At 34.8% G+C, this 15,776-nt stretch overlaps 1 protein-coding gene across 2 annotated transcripts in view; it reads left to right on the forward strand.

Moving 5' to 3' along the window:
- The first annotated feature begins 2,511 nt into the window (after nt 1–2,511).
- LOC109450674 (solute carrier organic anion transporter family member 1B3-like) overlaps nt 2,512–15,776 on the forward strand; it is a 56,997-nt gene continuing 43,732 nt past the window's right edge. For both annotated transcript variants that reach the window (XR_012494036.2, XM_019738257.3), the window contains exons 1-3: nt 2,512–2,634; nt 6,854–7,002; nt 12,099–12,240. Coding sequence is in view for 1 of the 2 variants with exons in the window: in XM_019738257.3 (XP_019593816.3) it covers nt 6,916–7,002; nt 12,099–12,240 (229 nt within the window). In the remaining variant the exon portion in view is untranslated. The remainder of the gene's footprint in view (nt 2,635–6,853; nt 7,003–12,098; nt 12,241–15,776) is intronic.

A 15,776-nucleotide genomic window follows, 5' to 3' on the forward strand; every position in this document is an offset into this window, starting at 1 on the left:
GGTAAAGATAATTCTACTTGTGGTTAGCAATCAGTTTCAAAAAGCTCAAGAGAAGGCTCTCAGTTCAAGACTGAGAGAGGAATAGAAGTTGAAGGGCAAAAACAGAGACATGCAGAGCCATGGGGATTAGACAGGAAATGTTGGGAGTGATCAAACAATCCCTATCTTCTTATGGTGGTGACTAACATAGGAGAGAAGATGGCCATAATAAAATTAATCATGATGATGCCAGGGCTTAGTGTCAGTGGGCAGAGATATGTGGGGTTCCTTCCAGCCTCCTGGAGCTGCCTCTTGACCATTGCCAAGAGCAGTATGGTGGGCAGACAATGACGGGTTTGCTTTGAGCTTGAAGGCTCCCTCTCAAAGTATGTTTGTGGCACCCACCTGAGAACCCTGGAATAAAGACTGTTGGAAAAACTGCTGAGCACATTTCTTAGATATTTTATTTTTGTTAATTTGATATGAATTCATTGTTTTATATATTTATAATACATAAATAACATACAATGACTCTTTTTAGGTACTAGGAATTGAATCTATAATGTATCAGGTAATGTGTAAAGTTAAAGCTCTTTACATACATTATTTAATCTTCACCCCAAATATTGTCTTCCTATTTTCTAGATGAGGATAATGATGTTCAGAAAGTTTAAATAACCTACTTAAGTTGATACTGTTAACAGGTATTAGAGACAACTTGGTATCAAATTTTATCAGACTTCAAAGACCACGATATGTCATCAGAACTATGATGATTATCTCTGATGTAAATACTACTATATTTTTTAAGCAAATTTTGCAATTCTATTGACCCATGGATGTTAGCATAATATTGATCTTGAAAGAACTGTTGCAAACTCCTTTCCTCTGACCACTTTTATTCTTTCACAAGTCACGTAACAACAAATTACTTAAACAGTCATGGCAGAAAAAAGGTCACTTAAAACGCTCTTTGATCTATGGCAACACTCCAGAATTTCACCAGATAGGTTTAGTCTAGGAACTAGAAATGTTCTCAGTTAATTTGTACTCTTTTACCTTCATTCTTCCTATACAGTTTTCTCAAACAATGTGATGTGTCTTGGTGGATTGGAAATTTGAAGAGAAAATCATTAGCATGGGAACACCAGATATGTAGTCCCAGTCTGAATGAAAAGAGAGTCAATAAACAAACAAACAAAACAAAAAAAGCAAAACAAAACAAAACAAAAACTGAAAATGTTCTTTTCTATAGTGGTTCTCAAAATTTGGTATTACATAAAAATTAACTGAGCTGCTTATTTAAAAAAAAAAAAAGCATAATCTGTTCTCAATTGAATAAGAATCTCCTGGGTATGGGCCTGGATGGCCATATATTCTGATTCAACAGAGAACTATTTGAGAGCCAGGGTCCTAATCTTCATAACCTCAGGTCTATGTTTCTCTTTACAGTTCCCTTTAATAAGGAAATTAGAATTTCCCAACCCTTCTCCTCTCCATACTCTCTGGTTCCCCCATGATTGCAATAATTTCATGAATAAACCAAGATAGAACTAATTTATCAAATGACTGAGATATAGAACTTAAATACATATTACTGCAGTTGTATCAAAAAATGTACTTCAGAAGTGATAAGGGGTAACAAAGTTGTCATATATGCATCCTCACATTGCTACATATATATTCACATTGTCTCTCTATTTAATAGTCACATATAATAGTTATTATGTATCTCTTGTCTATATAATAGTTATATAAAATAACTGTTAAATATATGTTCTCTACATAATAGCTACATATAAAATATAACAAATATACATATTTGTTTATGTGAGAGAAAAGGGATTTGAATCTAATTTACATTAGTATACCTCCAGAATAGAGTCCAATGTCTGAGGTATAGAGGTATAGTAGCCACTCAAAAATGTTTGACTTAATGAATGAGTAAACGAAAATTAACCCCTCCTCAAGAAAAGATCCAAATGGTTCAAACTCCCCCCTTCTCTAAAAACCAAGTCAACAGAAAGAAACTATGTGACCTTTCTTTCTTCAAGATTCCATGTAAAGAATATATCATGCAAAGTAGTTGTGACTTTGTCATTTTTTTTAAATTCTGTCACTTGGAAGACCTGTCTTGTAATGAATTGGTGCTTCACTATTCCATATGGAACATATTATATCCATCCACATTATATTAGAACTGCCCCTAAGTATCAAGCAAAAAGAGGGTAATTTATGTTTTGAATGCTAAAGTAAACTGCAGGCACATTTTAAAAATCACCTTAAATTATTCTCTATTTGGAAACATTTTAAGTACCTTGGATAATCTGTTGTATTTGTATATTTAAAGAAAAATTTCATATGAGACCAAGTTAATTAAGTAAACAAATGTAAGTTATGCTCAGAAGTAAAGCTCAATAACTCAACTTTCATAGAAAAAATATTTTATAGATTCTGACAAAAATAACCTTTAAAATACAGGAGTCTGGAACAGACTCTTAGAATAGCTAGTTAATTTTCTTCTGGTTACCTAGGACAATGACCTGATGGTTAATCATTATTGGACTGGTTTAAAAACACCTAACAAACTATTTAAAGGGAGACTTCAACAAAAGTTAAAGGGATGGAATTGTTGCTGTAGAACTCTCATTCCAGGTAAGAACCTTTGAGATTTTCTAATTTTAACGTTTCTTTTATGTGGGAAAATTATACAAATTTCAAGAACAAAATATTTTTATGGACATGATAAATATTACACATTTTATGCCTGTGTCTTCTACACACTTACGTTCTAAGCCCTTAAAACCTATTAAATATCCCTTTTGGGAATGGATGAGCCACAGGTTTATATATACTTTTAAAAATAAAATACAGAAAATCAGACATTCATAATCTGAAAATAAAGTTTGAAATCCTGTTCCCAGAGCTTGAAGTCTGAAAAAATGGACCTCTCATTACCTTCTCAAAATATGCTACAAGGCAATTATTTTCACTAACTACCTAGAATTATGAAATGCATCCCCTATTTCTTTGATTCTATCTTAACTGGGTAATTTGGGGTGGAGAGTTAGTTGGCCAACATGAAGAAATGGGATGTGTCTCAAGTCACTTACCAACCTTTAGTTTCCTTTATTCAAGGTGAGGAAAAAGAAAGACGTTTTCCCGGATAATTTTATCTCTGATTAAATGAAAACCTATATATGCTCAGCACAGTTCCTGATACAAATTAAGGACTCAATAAATGTTATTTCAATTCTCCCATTCAGAAAGGTGGTTACCCTTAAAAGACAAATGTTATTGTCAAAGTAAGCGGAGGATGGGGGGGGGGAGTTTTTCCACAAGAGGGGTAAGAAGTTAATAAATGCTATTTTCCCATATTCCCTCCTTAGTTCCACAGGTATATGGTAAAAACTGGGTCACTTGATTGCACTGCTTCTATAATCCCTCAAATAGTAAAAGCTTTACACAGATGAGCAGAGGCTGGTGAGATTCTTTCCTCCATTCCACCTCAATCAAACTAAGCAGAACTGGGCTATTCTGTTCAAGGAAGAGTTGCAATGCTACATCTAAATGCCTGTGGTCCTGTCTTATAAATATATTGTATCCCCAAAATTCATTTATATGTCATATATTTGGAATTCTGAGGAAAAAAGTATGTCCTGAGGAAACCACATTAAATGTCTCCAAGTCAGGCTTAAAGTGCCATGTTGAAGTGGAAAGTTTGATGTTTAGAGTCAAGCCTACATTGATAGTCCAACTTTCTAATTACTTTGTAGTAACTTTCCAATTTAGTCTTTCTCAGAAATGAGGGGGAAAACACCTGCGTTTCCTTTTTTTTTTTTTTCTGGATATTTTCCCCATCATCTAGGAGAAAGTTGTGGAATAGTAGTCTGTCTGGGAAAGTTGTGGAAGTATAGGGAGAGTAATAACGATATTACAAGCTATATTTTCCAGTGGAGTAGCAGTGTGGGAGAAGATTTTTTAATTGGGAGTAACTGGGAAAATATCTAAGAGGGGTGACTTCTGGCAGAACTACAACCAAGAGATGAGGAAGAATATTATAGGTTCTAAGAGGAAACAGAAGGTTGTTTTTTTTTTCCCTCCCTGGGGACGTTGGTCCCACATGGCTGAAGGTGCTTATGGGTGTATTGGGAAATGAGACTGAAAACAAGAGCTGGATTGAATTTGTGAAGAATCTCAAATAGGAAGTGTGAATTTTATTTTGTGTGGAACAGGGGACCTCTGAAAGATTCTGAGGATACATATGATATGTATAGGATGGAGAGTGGGCTGAGAGACAGGATAATCATACAAGCAATTTAATCAATTGCAGTAAACATGGTTAAGAGTGGTGAGATAATAGCCTTCAAGAATATTTGTTCAGTAGCCAAAAAACAAACAAACAAACAAAAACCTAAAGTTAAAAGGTGACTATCCACTTTGCAAATCATTCATAGAAATTTGCAATTGTGAGATTCACAATTAAAAAATGATTTTTCTAACATTTAAATTCTGAAGGAAGAAACAGAGAGAGGTATTCATGAAACAAACAACATGAAATTTATCAAAAGGCTGCTTATAATTTTGGGACCAACAAACTACCTGTTTTCTCCTCACTCCACTACATTTAGTAACTGTACAGGTACAGGCATGTGTGGAGGACAGTCAAAATTATAATAATAACTGAGATTCACTTAGGTGTACACAGGTGTGGATTTCTGAATTCATGCCTCTGTTTACATACACTTATATATACAATAGTGATAATATCTTCAGATATTTATTATTTCCATATTTACACATTCATTAAACATACATAATATGTATTTATGGTCTTTATTTATAATGTAGGGAATCAATAAACCCTTGTTGAATAGATTAATGAATAAAATACACAGTCGATCCTCATTATTTGTGGATTGTATGTTTATGAAATTGCCCACTCACTAAAACTTATTTGTAACCCCCAAATCAATACTGCAACTCTTTCATGGTCATTCACATACCTGCAGAGTGTGGCAAAAATTGTGAGTTGTCCTACACAGGTATTTCCAGCTGAGGTCAAACAACGTGTGGCTCTGCCTTCTTGTTTCAGCTCTCATAAACAAGTGACTTTTTCGTAGCCTACTTAGCGCCCTATTTTTTTTTTTTTAATCTTTGTCCTTTTTGTTGGTGGTTTTGCTGTTAAAACAACTCTCAAGCATACTGCTGAAGTACTGTCTAGTGTTCCAAGTGCAAGAAAGCTGTGATGTGCCTGATGAAAAAAATGTATACGTTACATAAGCTTTCCTTAGGCATGAGTATAGTGTTGCTGACCACAGATTCAACACTAATAGATCAACAATATAAATTAAATAAGGTGTCTTTAAACAGCAACATACAGGAAATAAGGTTATAAATCAATCCATTGATGAGAATGTTGTGACCAGAGGTACACAGGCACCTAACCCTGTCTTTCCCCTAGGAGCAGTGCTCACTGTTTGGTATTTTAGTTTTTACAGCAACTTTTTAGAACATTGCTACTGCAAATAAAGAGAAACAACTGTACTTAGAATATATATCAAATATATTGTATCATTAATGCTTTATTGATAATCATATCTATGCTTACATGTGTTTCTATACAGAGATATTTTAGATACATAAATGTATATTATGCACATACATATAAAGAAGAATACATTTTCTAAACCTCAATGAAGAACCTACTAATCTATATAAAAAAGCAAATCAAAGGAACAAATTGACTGATTTTACTAGTCTTTAAAATAGGGGATTAATAACTCTCAAAATTATAATTCCTCTTGTACTTTGAACTCAAAACTCCAGTGGGAATGTATCCTACAGCTATGATCACACATAAATGAAATGACATATTAAAATTTTCTAATGTGAAATAATTAGATACAACCTAAATATTTATCAACATGAAACTAGCTAGACTTATCATGGACAATTTAATACCCTACATCATATGAAAACTGAGGAAGTTATTTATTAATATAAAGTTAAGTGTATAAAGCAGAGTAAAAAGGTAGAGAACAGTGTTAATAGTATGCTGTCATTTGTGTTAAAAGAGGAAAGTATTATGCATGTAATTTAAAAATGCATATTATATTTCTGGGTAAGTTTCACTAAAAGCTGATAATATTAGTCCTCTTTAAAATATGTCTTCTTGTTCTTTTGCACTTTCAACTACATGCATATATTTTCTCTTCAAAAATAGATGAACAAAATTAAAATAAAGTAGTATCATTATGATGGTTATCTCAACCATGGCAGAGTCTGTTTAAGAGGTGGTTAGAGTACAAATTCTTCTTTTGAACAAGTTCAAAGTCTTCCTGCATTTCATGCCTGTTTCCAGAGGTATCTCCTCTATGAAACCTTCTTAGGCCACTCTAATTACAATTGATGACATCATTTTTCTACCCATTTTGACTATCTGGTGTGGGCAAGACACTGTTTGGCACTTTGAAAAGCTAAAAATAGGTAAATTCAACATATATTTGCCTTCTTAAATCTTATAATGTAGCTATGTACAAAATAAAAACAAATTTCATTTCTGTAATTTAACAGTTTTGTTCATCTAATCTAGTGTATGATTCTGTATTATCTTATTTATTTGTTGTTTCAATTTTCTCTCCATCAATGTATCTTTCCTACTGAATTATAATCTCCCTAAAGCTAGGACTCTGTGTGTGTGTGTATTTGTGTGTGTGTCCAGCATTTACCTAGCCCAGTGCTCAGGACATAGTAGGTCCTGAATGAATATTAGTGGTTTTCTGGATTGATTGATGTTGCCCTTGTGGCTTTTCTTGTTTCTGAGATGTATATTGTTGACGTGAAATCAACTATACTTTTTCTCCCTGAATAGGTCATCACTTTGAACAAAACATCGGTGACAATTGAAAACATTCACATAATATCTTTAGTTCAATGATGGACCAAAATCAACATTTGAATAAGACAGCAGAGGCTCAATCATCAAGGAAAAGCAAAAATAGATGCTGCAATGGATTCAAGGTGGAACGAGTTTCATGTTTCCAAACTAAAATAAGGGAAGGGGAAATTTTTCTTTAAAGAAACATGCCTAGCAGGCAGTTTTTAAAAAGAACATTGTATTTCAAATTAGAGTTTTCAAGTGAAGTATACATTGAAATATTATAAGAGTGATCCATATGTTGATTTAAATCAGTTTTTAATGTGAAAAAAAAAGACTTTTTGGTGATATTTCTGATGGCATTTAGTTTATTAATGATGAAATCCCTTGGTATCTTCTCTTTGGTTCTTGATTGACCAAAAGACGTTTATAATAAATATAATTAAAATAAGTTGTTGTAAAATGGATAACACATAAAAATAGTCTTAGAATTGACCTATAAATAGAAATTAATCAATCTTATGAATCACTTTGTAGTCCTGACCTATTTAAATAATTTTTAGAAAACAGCATTTTTATTTTAATAGCTTAAATTGTCTGATTGCTCTCTTCTAAACGGGCACCATACATGGGGTAGGGGGGTCTAACCTAATGATTTAATAACCTCCTGAAGCTTCCTTCCCCCCATCTTAATACCATCACATTGGGGTTTGCATTTCAACATATAAATTTTGAGGGGTTACAGACATTCAGCCCATAACATACCCTTTCATTTTTAGCCTTTGTGTGTCCTTAGATCTAAAATGAATATCTTATAGACAGCATGTAGTTGGATCTTCTTATTTTATCCATTCAGCCAATCTATGTCTCTTAATTGGTGTGTTTAATCAATTTACATTTAGTATAATTACAGATAGGGGAGGAATTACTATTGCCATTTGTTGGTTTCTTTCTCTTTTATCATTGCTTGCCCCTCATTTCCTCTCTTGCTGTATTCCTTCGTGTTTCATTGTTTTTGCATAGTGATATAATTTGATTCTTTTCTTATTTACCTTTATGCATTTTCTATAGATATGTCCTTTATGGGTACTATTGCCATTACCAAAAGCATCTTAGTCATAACAATCTATTTTAAACTGATAATGACTCTACTCTTTTACATACCTGACTCCCTCTCACTTTACATTATTGATGATACGAATTATCCTTTTTTTATATATCATAGCCATTAACATAGATTTACAATTACTTATGCTATTTTAAATCTCTAAATCAGATTTATAAATAATTTACTCACCTATATTACAGTAATACAAGATTCTATGTTTCTTTACTAGGGAATTTTATATTTTATTATAGTTTTGTGTTGCTGTTTATCATCCATTCACTTTCACTTGTAGGCCTCCCTTCAGTATTTTTGTAGAGACTGACTGGTGATGAATTCCCTCAGGTTTCTTATCTAGGAAAGTCTTGATTTCTCTGTTCCTGAATTTTACTGGATATAATATTGTTAGTTAGCTGTCTTTCTTTCAGTACTTTGAATATTTCATCCCACTCCCTTCTAGCTGGCAAAGTTTTTGCTGAGGAATCTGATGCTGATCTAAGAGGAGTTCCCTTGTGATGAGTCACTTTTCTCTCACTGCTTTCAAGATTTTCTCTTTATGACTTTGGACCATTTTATTGTGATGTGTCTTGGTGTAAGTCTAATTACATTTATCCAAGATGAATTTGTTTGAATGTATTGAATTTGTATGTATATTTCTCCTCAGATTTGGGGAAGTTTGGCCGTTATTTTTTCAAGTAATTTCTCTGCCCCTTTCTATCTTGTACTCCCATAACGCATAAGTTGTTCTGCTCAATGGTATACTATAAGTCCTTTAGACTCTCTTCAGTTTCCATTCCTTTTCTTTCTTTCTTTCTTTTTTCTTTCTTTCTTTCTTTCTTTCTTTCTTTCTTTCTTTCTTTCTTTCTTCCTTTCTTTCTTCCTTCTTTTTTTTCTTTCTTTCTTTAATTTTTTAAATTTTGTATTTTGCTCCTTTGACTCAGTCTCTAAGTTCATTGATTCTTTTTTCTGTCTGGTCAAGTTTAATGTTGAGTTCCTTTAGTGAAGTTTGAAATTAGATAATGCATTTTTCAGTTCCAGAATTTCCCTTTGGTTCTTTATAGTTTCTATTTCTTTGTTAATATTCTAATTTTGTTTTTGCATCATTTTTAAAATTTTGTTTAGGTGTCTATCTGTGCTGTGTTTTAATCCCTTGAGCATTCTTGTGATGGCAATTTTGAAATATTTTTTTGGCAATTCATATATCTTTGTTTCTTTAGGGGAAATTTATGGAGATTTAATTTGTTCCTTTAAATGTGTTATGACATCCTTTTTCTTTTTTTTTTTTGTTTTGGCATTTGAAGAACCAGCCAATTCTCTCAGACTTTGTGGTCTGGTTTTGTACAGGGAAGACTTTCACTACTCAGCCAAACTAGAGATTCTGGAGATTTCTCAAACTTTCACTAGGTGCATGTCCTCTCTAGGCTATTTGAACAGATTCACTGGTTTCCACCTAGGAGCTTCCCCTGGTGTCTGTCTGAGATACTGTAGCCTCTCTTGTTTTGTAGTAAATCATAATGCTGGCTCTCCATCTAGTGTATATCTGTGGTACTGCAGATTCTGGTACATGTTTTATCATCTTTGTTCTGAGATCCTCAACCTGGCTGGCCACTCATTTTTGTCAGTACTTGGATACAGACTAGTTTCTCAATCAGTCCTCGTAAAAGTCAGTACATTGGACATAAATTCTATTTTTATCTCTTTCCAAAGAAAATATGGGATTTTGGGGTTTTGTCCCAATTGTACCAACCATGCTTGGAGGGGAAAAGGCTCTGGTAAGAGAATGGAAGGTGTCACAAATTTTCCTACTGTGATTCCATATGGTTGGTTGGCTTCTCACTGCCTGGCATGCAGGAATATTTTACCTGATTTCGGGTTTTTTCACAGAGGCATTTTTCAATTTATTGTTGTTAAATGCATGTGTCTCTGGGGAGAGGAGGGTAGAGGCTTCCAATTCTGCATTTTGCTGACATCACTCCCACACACATTTTTCTTTTTAATTTCTGATACCAATAACATGATTTTTGAAATGATTGGAACCTGAAAATTTTGCATTTCTGTTTTATGATGTAAGACTGCATATGATTCTGCAATTTTCAGAATTGACTCCCCTTAAAGTCATAATTTTCGTCTCACTCCATTGGGCAAATTTAGTATTTTTCTCCTATGCTCTTCCTTTTACCAGCTTAGTGAAACAGGTTTGGATACGCTTTTACCTTTTGTGTTTCATTCTTAGATGACTTTCTACATCTTATGTAAGAATTATTAATTTTTCTAATACGTTGTACCATTTTATAGCTTTTCTCAAGTTGTTTCAACTTCACTGAAATTTCCCTATATATGAAGGAAAGTACATATATGTCGCCAACATGGAAGAGCTGTAGTGGACCTTTTATCTCTTTTCTTTAGCATAGCCTCATGTAAGGCACATAGGAGGTTCTGGCTAGACAAAAGTTCAACAAATATTTTTTGAACATCTCTGTGGCAGGCACTATTCTAAGCACTGGAGATATAACAGTGAACAAAAGAAACCTCTGCTCTGAAAAAGGTTATATTCAAGTAAAGGCAATGTACATTAAACAAATAAAGAAGTGAAATAGAATATGAGGGGAAAGTGGTATAATTTTTAATAGGTTGGTTGAGGAAAGCCTCACTGTGAAGTTATGTTGAGCAAGAACCTCAAAGAGGTGAAGGAGTGAGTGATAGGAATATGACTATGGGGAAGAACTTTCTGTGCAGGAAGAAAAGCAAGAACAAGGAACCTGAGGCCATATAATCAATGGTATGGAATGCTCAAGGGACAGCAAGAAGGCTAGTGTAGCTAGACAGGAATGAGCAAGAACTAGAGCAACAGAAGATGAGATGAGAAAGGTAAAAAAGGAGTATTTGTGAGGAAGGGACATTCAGTAGGGGAGGCCAGAACATTTAGGGTCTTGCAGGCCATTGGAAAGACTACATATAACTGACTGAGAGGAGAGGAAAGGGTATGGTAGCAAGATCTAACTTTAATTTTGAAAGAATTTTTCTAGCGACTGTGTTGAGAAGAGACTGTAGGGGGATAAAAACAGAAGATCTAATAAGAGGCTAATGCAATAATCCAGACTAGACATGATGGTGGCTACCCCTGCTAGTATAAGAGGTAATGAGAAGGGCTTGTCTAAATTAGCATCGCCAGCTTTATCCGAACACCATAGACTCAGTGGCTTAAACAGAAGAAATGTATTTCTCACAGTTCTGAAGATTGCAAGTCTGAGATCAGGGTACCAGCAGGGTTGGATTCTAGTAAGAACTCTCTTCCTGGTTTTCAGATGGTTATCTTTTTGCTGGGTCCTCACATGGCAGAGGGAGAGAAAGAAGTAAACTTTTATAAGGACACTGATCCTGTCGTGTGGGTTCCACCCTCTTGACCTAATTAACTCCCAATTACTCCATCCCCAAATATCATCTCTTGAGGATTAGGGTTTCAATGTATGAATTGGATGGAGGGGCACAAACATGCAGTACTAGAGGCAAAAAGAATTTACTTATGGGTATTTACTTTAAGGGTGTGGGCTGTAAGAAGGATGAATCAATACATTTTGTTAAAATGAAATTGAAGATATAATTTATAACCACTGAAGTTAAAAATCACTTTTTTAGAACATCAAAAATACTGCTTTGTTTTCTTCATTTTAATTTGGATTTCTCCAACGGTGGTGTTTAATAAATTAAAATAAGTTCCACTTTTCAGCTGGCTTCCTGGAAATGCTATGTTTCAGAATGTCGGGCCTTTCCCTTCACAGTTAGCCTATGTTATGCAATTGGAAATAAATAATAGCTTATCATCATGACCATCTCAGCCCATTACCTATCTACTTATAAATCAGTCAATGACATTAACTTAAAAAAAATATTGTCTGTACTGCTCTAATAATCTGATGTGATAACCAAGTTAGAAAATGATGCTTTATCAGTATAATGATGCTAACGTTAAAAGGATTAAGAAGTACCAATTGGTAGAGAGAAAAGATAGGTACTTTTTCATGATAACGATATTGTTTTAAGTAAAGTAAAAAAGCTATTTTAATTCTGTGTACGTATACACATTATGTAGTTCTGTGAGTAAGCATTTTTCCTTTAACTTCTGCTTTTTCTTAGATGTTCTTGGCAGCCCTGTCATTCAGCTTTATTTGTAAGTCATTTGCTGCAGCCATTATGAAAAGCAACATCACTCAAATAGAAAGGAGATTTGAAATACCGTCCTCTATTGCTGGCCTCATAGATGGAAGCTTTGAAATTGGTAATTTTTATTTCTATTTTGATTAGTAGTTAGTAACCAGATTTTCAGAGGTGAAAGCTGTTCAGACGTGCTCTACTCCGGTGGTTCTCACCAAGGGGTAAATTTGCCCCTGGAGGCAATTTGACAATATCTGGAGACATTTTTGATTGTCATAACTGAGGGGAGAAGAGATGCTAATAGCACCTACAAGCAGTCAAGGTCAGGGATGCTGCTAAACATCTTACAATGTACAGTCAGGCCCACAACAAAGAATTATCCATTCCAGAATGTCAATAGTACAGAGGTTGAAAAACCCAGATTGACACAATCTCTTTATTTGTGAACAGATACTTTGCAGGACTTGACCTTCCCTGTCTCAAGATTCCCTAGTGTAAAAAGGGTTGGGGAGAGGATTATGATTCTTATGATTTGAGGAGCAAGGAACAGCTTTGGAGAAAATGATGTTACATTTCTACTGTTTACATGGGTATAAAATTTGGGGTTAAAAGTCTCTTTTTTTAGATTGAATATGTTGCTTTGTTGTCTTCATTTTAATTTAGATTTCTCCAATAATAGTGAGGTTTTCTATAATTATTGAACATTGTTTTATTTTATGAATTGGCAGCTCATTACTTCTGCCCACTTTTCTTTTTAAAAAGATTTTTATTAAAATATAGCTAACATAAAATATGACATTAGTTTCAGGTATACATCATAGTTATTCAACAGTATCCACTTGGCGCTATACTGAGTTATTATCACATTGTTGATTATGTTCCCTATTCTAAAGAAATGATCATTGTGATAAGTCCAGCAACCATCTGACACTACCATGCTATCACAATATTATTAACTGTATTTCCTACGCTGTATATTGCAATCCCCAAAACTTGTTTGTTTTATTTCTGGAAATTTTGACCTCTTATTCTTTATCTTTCCCATCCTTTTAAAATTTTTCAATTAGAGTTGACATTCAATATTATTTTGTATTAGTTTCAGGTATACAGCATAGTGGTTAGACATTTTTATAATTTAGGAACTGATCGCCCTGACTAGTACCCACCTGGCACTATCCATAATTACCATATTATTGATTGTATACGCTCTACTTTACATCCCCATGACTATTTTGTAACTATCAATTTGTATTTCTTAACCCCTTCATCTTTTTCACCCTGCCCCCAAACTCCCTCCCATCTATCACCCCAATAGATTTATTGCCCATCTGACACCATACATAGTTATTACAATATTATTGACTATATTCCTTATGCTATACCTACATCCCCATAACTACTGTGTAACAATCAAAATGTACTTCTTAATCCCTCCTCCTTTTAACTTACTCCCAACCCCCTTCCCATCTGGCAACCATCAAAATTTTCTCTGTATCTGAGTTTGTTTCTGTTTCGTTTGCTTGTTTTATTCTTTAGATTCTACTTATAAGTGACATCATATGACACTTGTCTTTCATTGTCTGACTTACTACTCTCAGCACAATACCCTCTATGTCCATCCATGTCGTTGCAGATGGCAAGATTTTGTTCTTTTTTACCTCTGAGTAATATTCCATTATATGTACGTACCACCTCTTCTTTATCCAGTCATCCATTCAGGACACACAGGTTGTCTTCATATCTTGGTTATTGTAAAAATAATGCTTCAATGAACATATGGATGAGCATGTCCCCTCGAATTAGCATTTTGGGTTTCTTCAGATAATTACCCAGAAGTGGGATTGCTAGGTACTTTTTTGTCACTTGTTATAGTCTGTTTTAAAGTCTATTTTGTCTGGTATAAGTATTGCTACGCCAGATTTCTTGCTTCTTTCCATTTTCATGAAATATCTTCTTACATCCCTTTGCTTTCAGTCTATGTGTATCTTTCAATCTGAAGTGAATATCTTGTAAGCAGCATATGTAAGGGTCTTGTTTTCTAATCCATTCAGCCACCTTATCTTTTGATTGGAGCATTTACATTGAAAGTAATTGTTGATAGGTATGTATTTATTGCCATTTTGTTATTCATGTTTATTTTGTTTGTTTTTTGTGTGTGTGGTTTTTTTTTTTTTTTTTTTTTTTTTTCATTTTAAAGAAGTCCCTCTAAGATTCCTTGTAATACTGGTTTGGTGGTAATGAACTCCTTTAGTTTTTTCTTGTCTGGGACTTTCTCTATCTCTCCGTCGATTCTAAATGATAGCTTTTCTGGGTAGTTGTAAGTCCTTTCTTTTCATCACTTTGAATATTTCCTGCTAGTCCCTTCTGGCCTGCAAAGTTTCTGTTGAGAAATCAGAGTTGGTGGCCTTATGGAAGCTCCCTTGTAGGTAACTAACTGTTTTACTCTTGCTGTTTTTAAGATTTTGTCTTTAACCGTTGGCATTTTAATTATGATGTGTCTTGTTGTGATCCTCCTTGGGTTCATCTTGTTTGGAACTCTCTTGGCTCATGCGTCCATTTCCTTCACTGGGTTAGGGAAGTTTCCATCATTATTTCTTCAAATAGGCTTTCAATTCCTTGTTCTCTCTCTTCTTCTTCTGGTACCCCTATAATGCGAATATTAGTATGCTTGAGATTGTCCCAGAGGGCCCTAAACTATCCTCATTTTTCTGGATACTTCTTTCTTTTTGCTATTCTGATTGGGTGTTTTCTGCTATCTTATCTTCTAAATCACTGATTTGATGCTCTTCTTCATGTAATCTGTTAATTCCCTGTGATGTGTTTTTTATTTCTGTTATTGTAGTCTTTATTTCTGACTGATTCTATTTTATGTTTTCTATCTCCTTTTTTACATGTCCTATCTCTTTGTTGGAGTACTCCTTGAGATCACTGAGCATCCTTATAACCAATGTTTGGAAATCTGCATCTGATAGATTACTTGTCTACATATTGTTTAGTTCTTTTTTCGGGAGCTTTGTTCTGTTCTTTTATTTGGAACATGTATTTGTCTCCCCATTTTGGCTGCCTCCTTGTGTTTGTTTCTGTGTATTAGGTAGGGCTGCTATGTCTCCCGGTCTCAGTAGAGTGGCCTTATGTAGTATGTGTGCTGTGGGGCTCAGTGGTGCAGTCTTCCTGGTTCCTGAGCCATGCACTCCAGGTATGCCTGTTGTGTGTGTTGTGTTTGCCCACCTTTGTTGTTGAGCCTTGGTTACTATCTGCATATCAGTGGGAGGAACTGACCCTCGGGCTCCTTAGTCGTGAGGACTGGCCTTTACTACAGTGGAGGAGTTGTGGTGCAGGGGCTGACCCTATAGAGCAAGATCTGCCTCAGCACAGCTCTGGTGCCTGCCCAATCTGCCCCTTGGGTGTGTCATCTTTGGAGGTGGCTGTGTTACTCTCCAGCTGGTTTTGAAGATGGCTGCTAGGGGCACAAGCCCCTGAACCACTTCAGAGGTGACACGCTGCAGGTCAAGTTTAGCCACAGCCCATGCCCCACCTGGGGGGCCATCTGGTAGGAGGCACAAAGAAATACACAGATGGCCACCACCCATGCTGTGCTTGGATGTGTTTGGAGAGGATAAGCCATGAACCAAGGCTGGCTGCCTCTATTGCTGGGGTTAG

The sequence above is a fragment of the Rhinolophus sinicus genome, chromosome 1, assembly GCF_057876585.1.
Source record: "Rhinolophus sinicus isolate RSI-liver-muscle chromosome 1, RSI-T2T, whole genome shotgun sequence".
In the NCBI taxonomy this organism is placed as follows: Eukaryota; Metazoa; Chordata; class Mammalia; order Chiroptera; family Rhinolophidae; genus Rhinolophus; species Rhinolophus sinicus.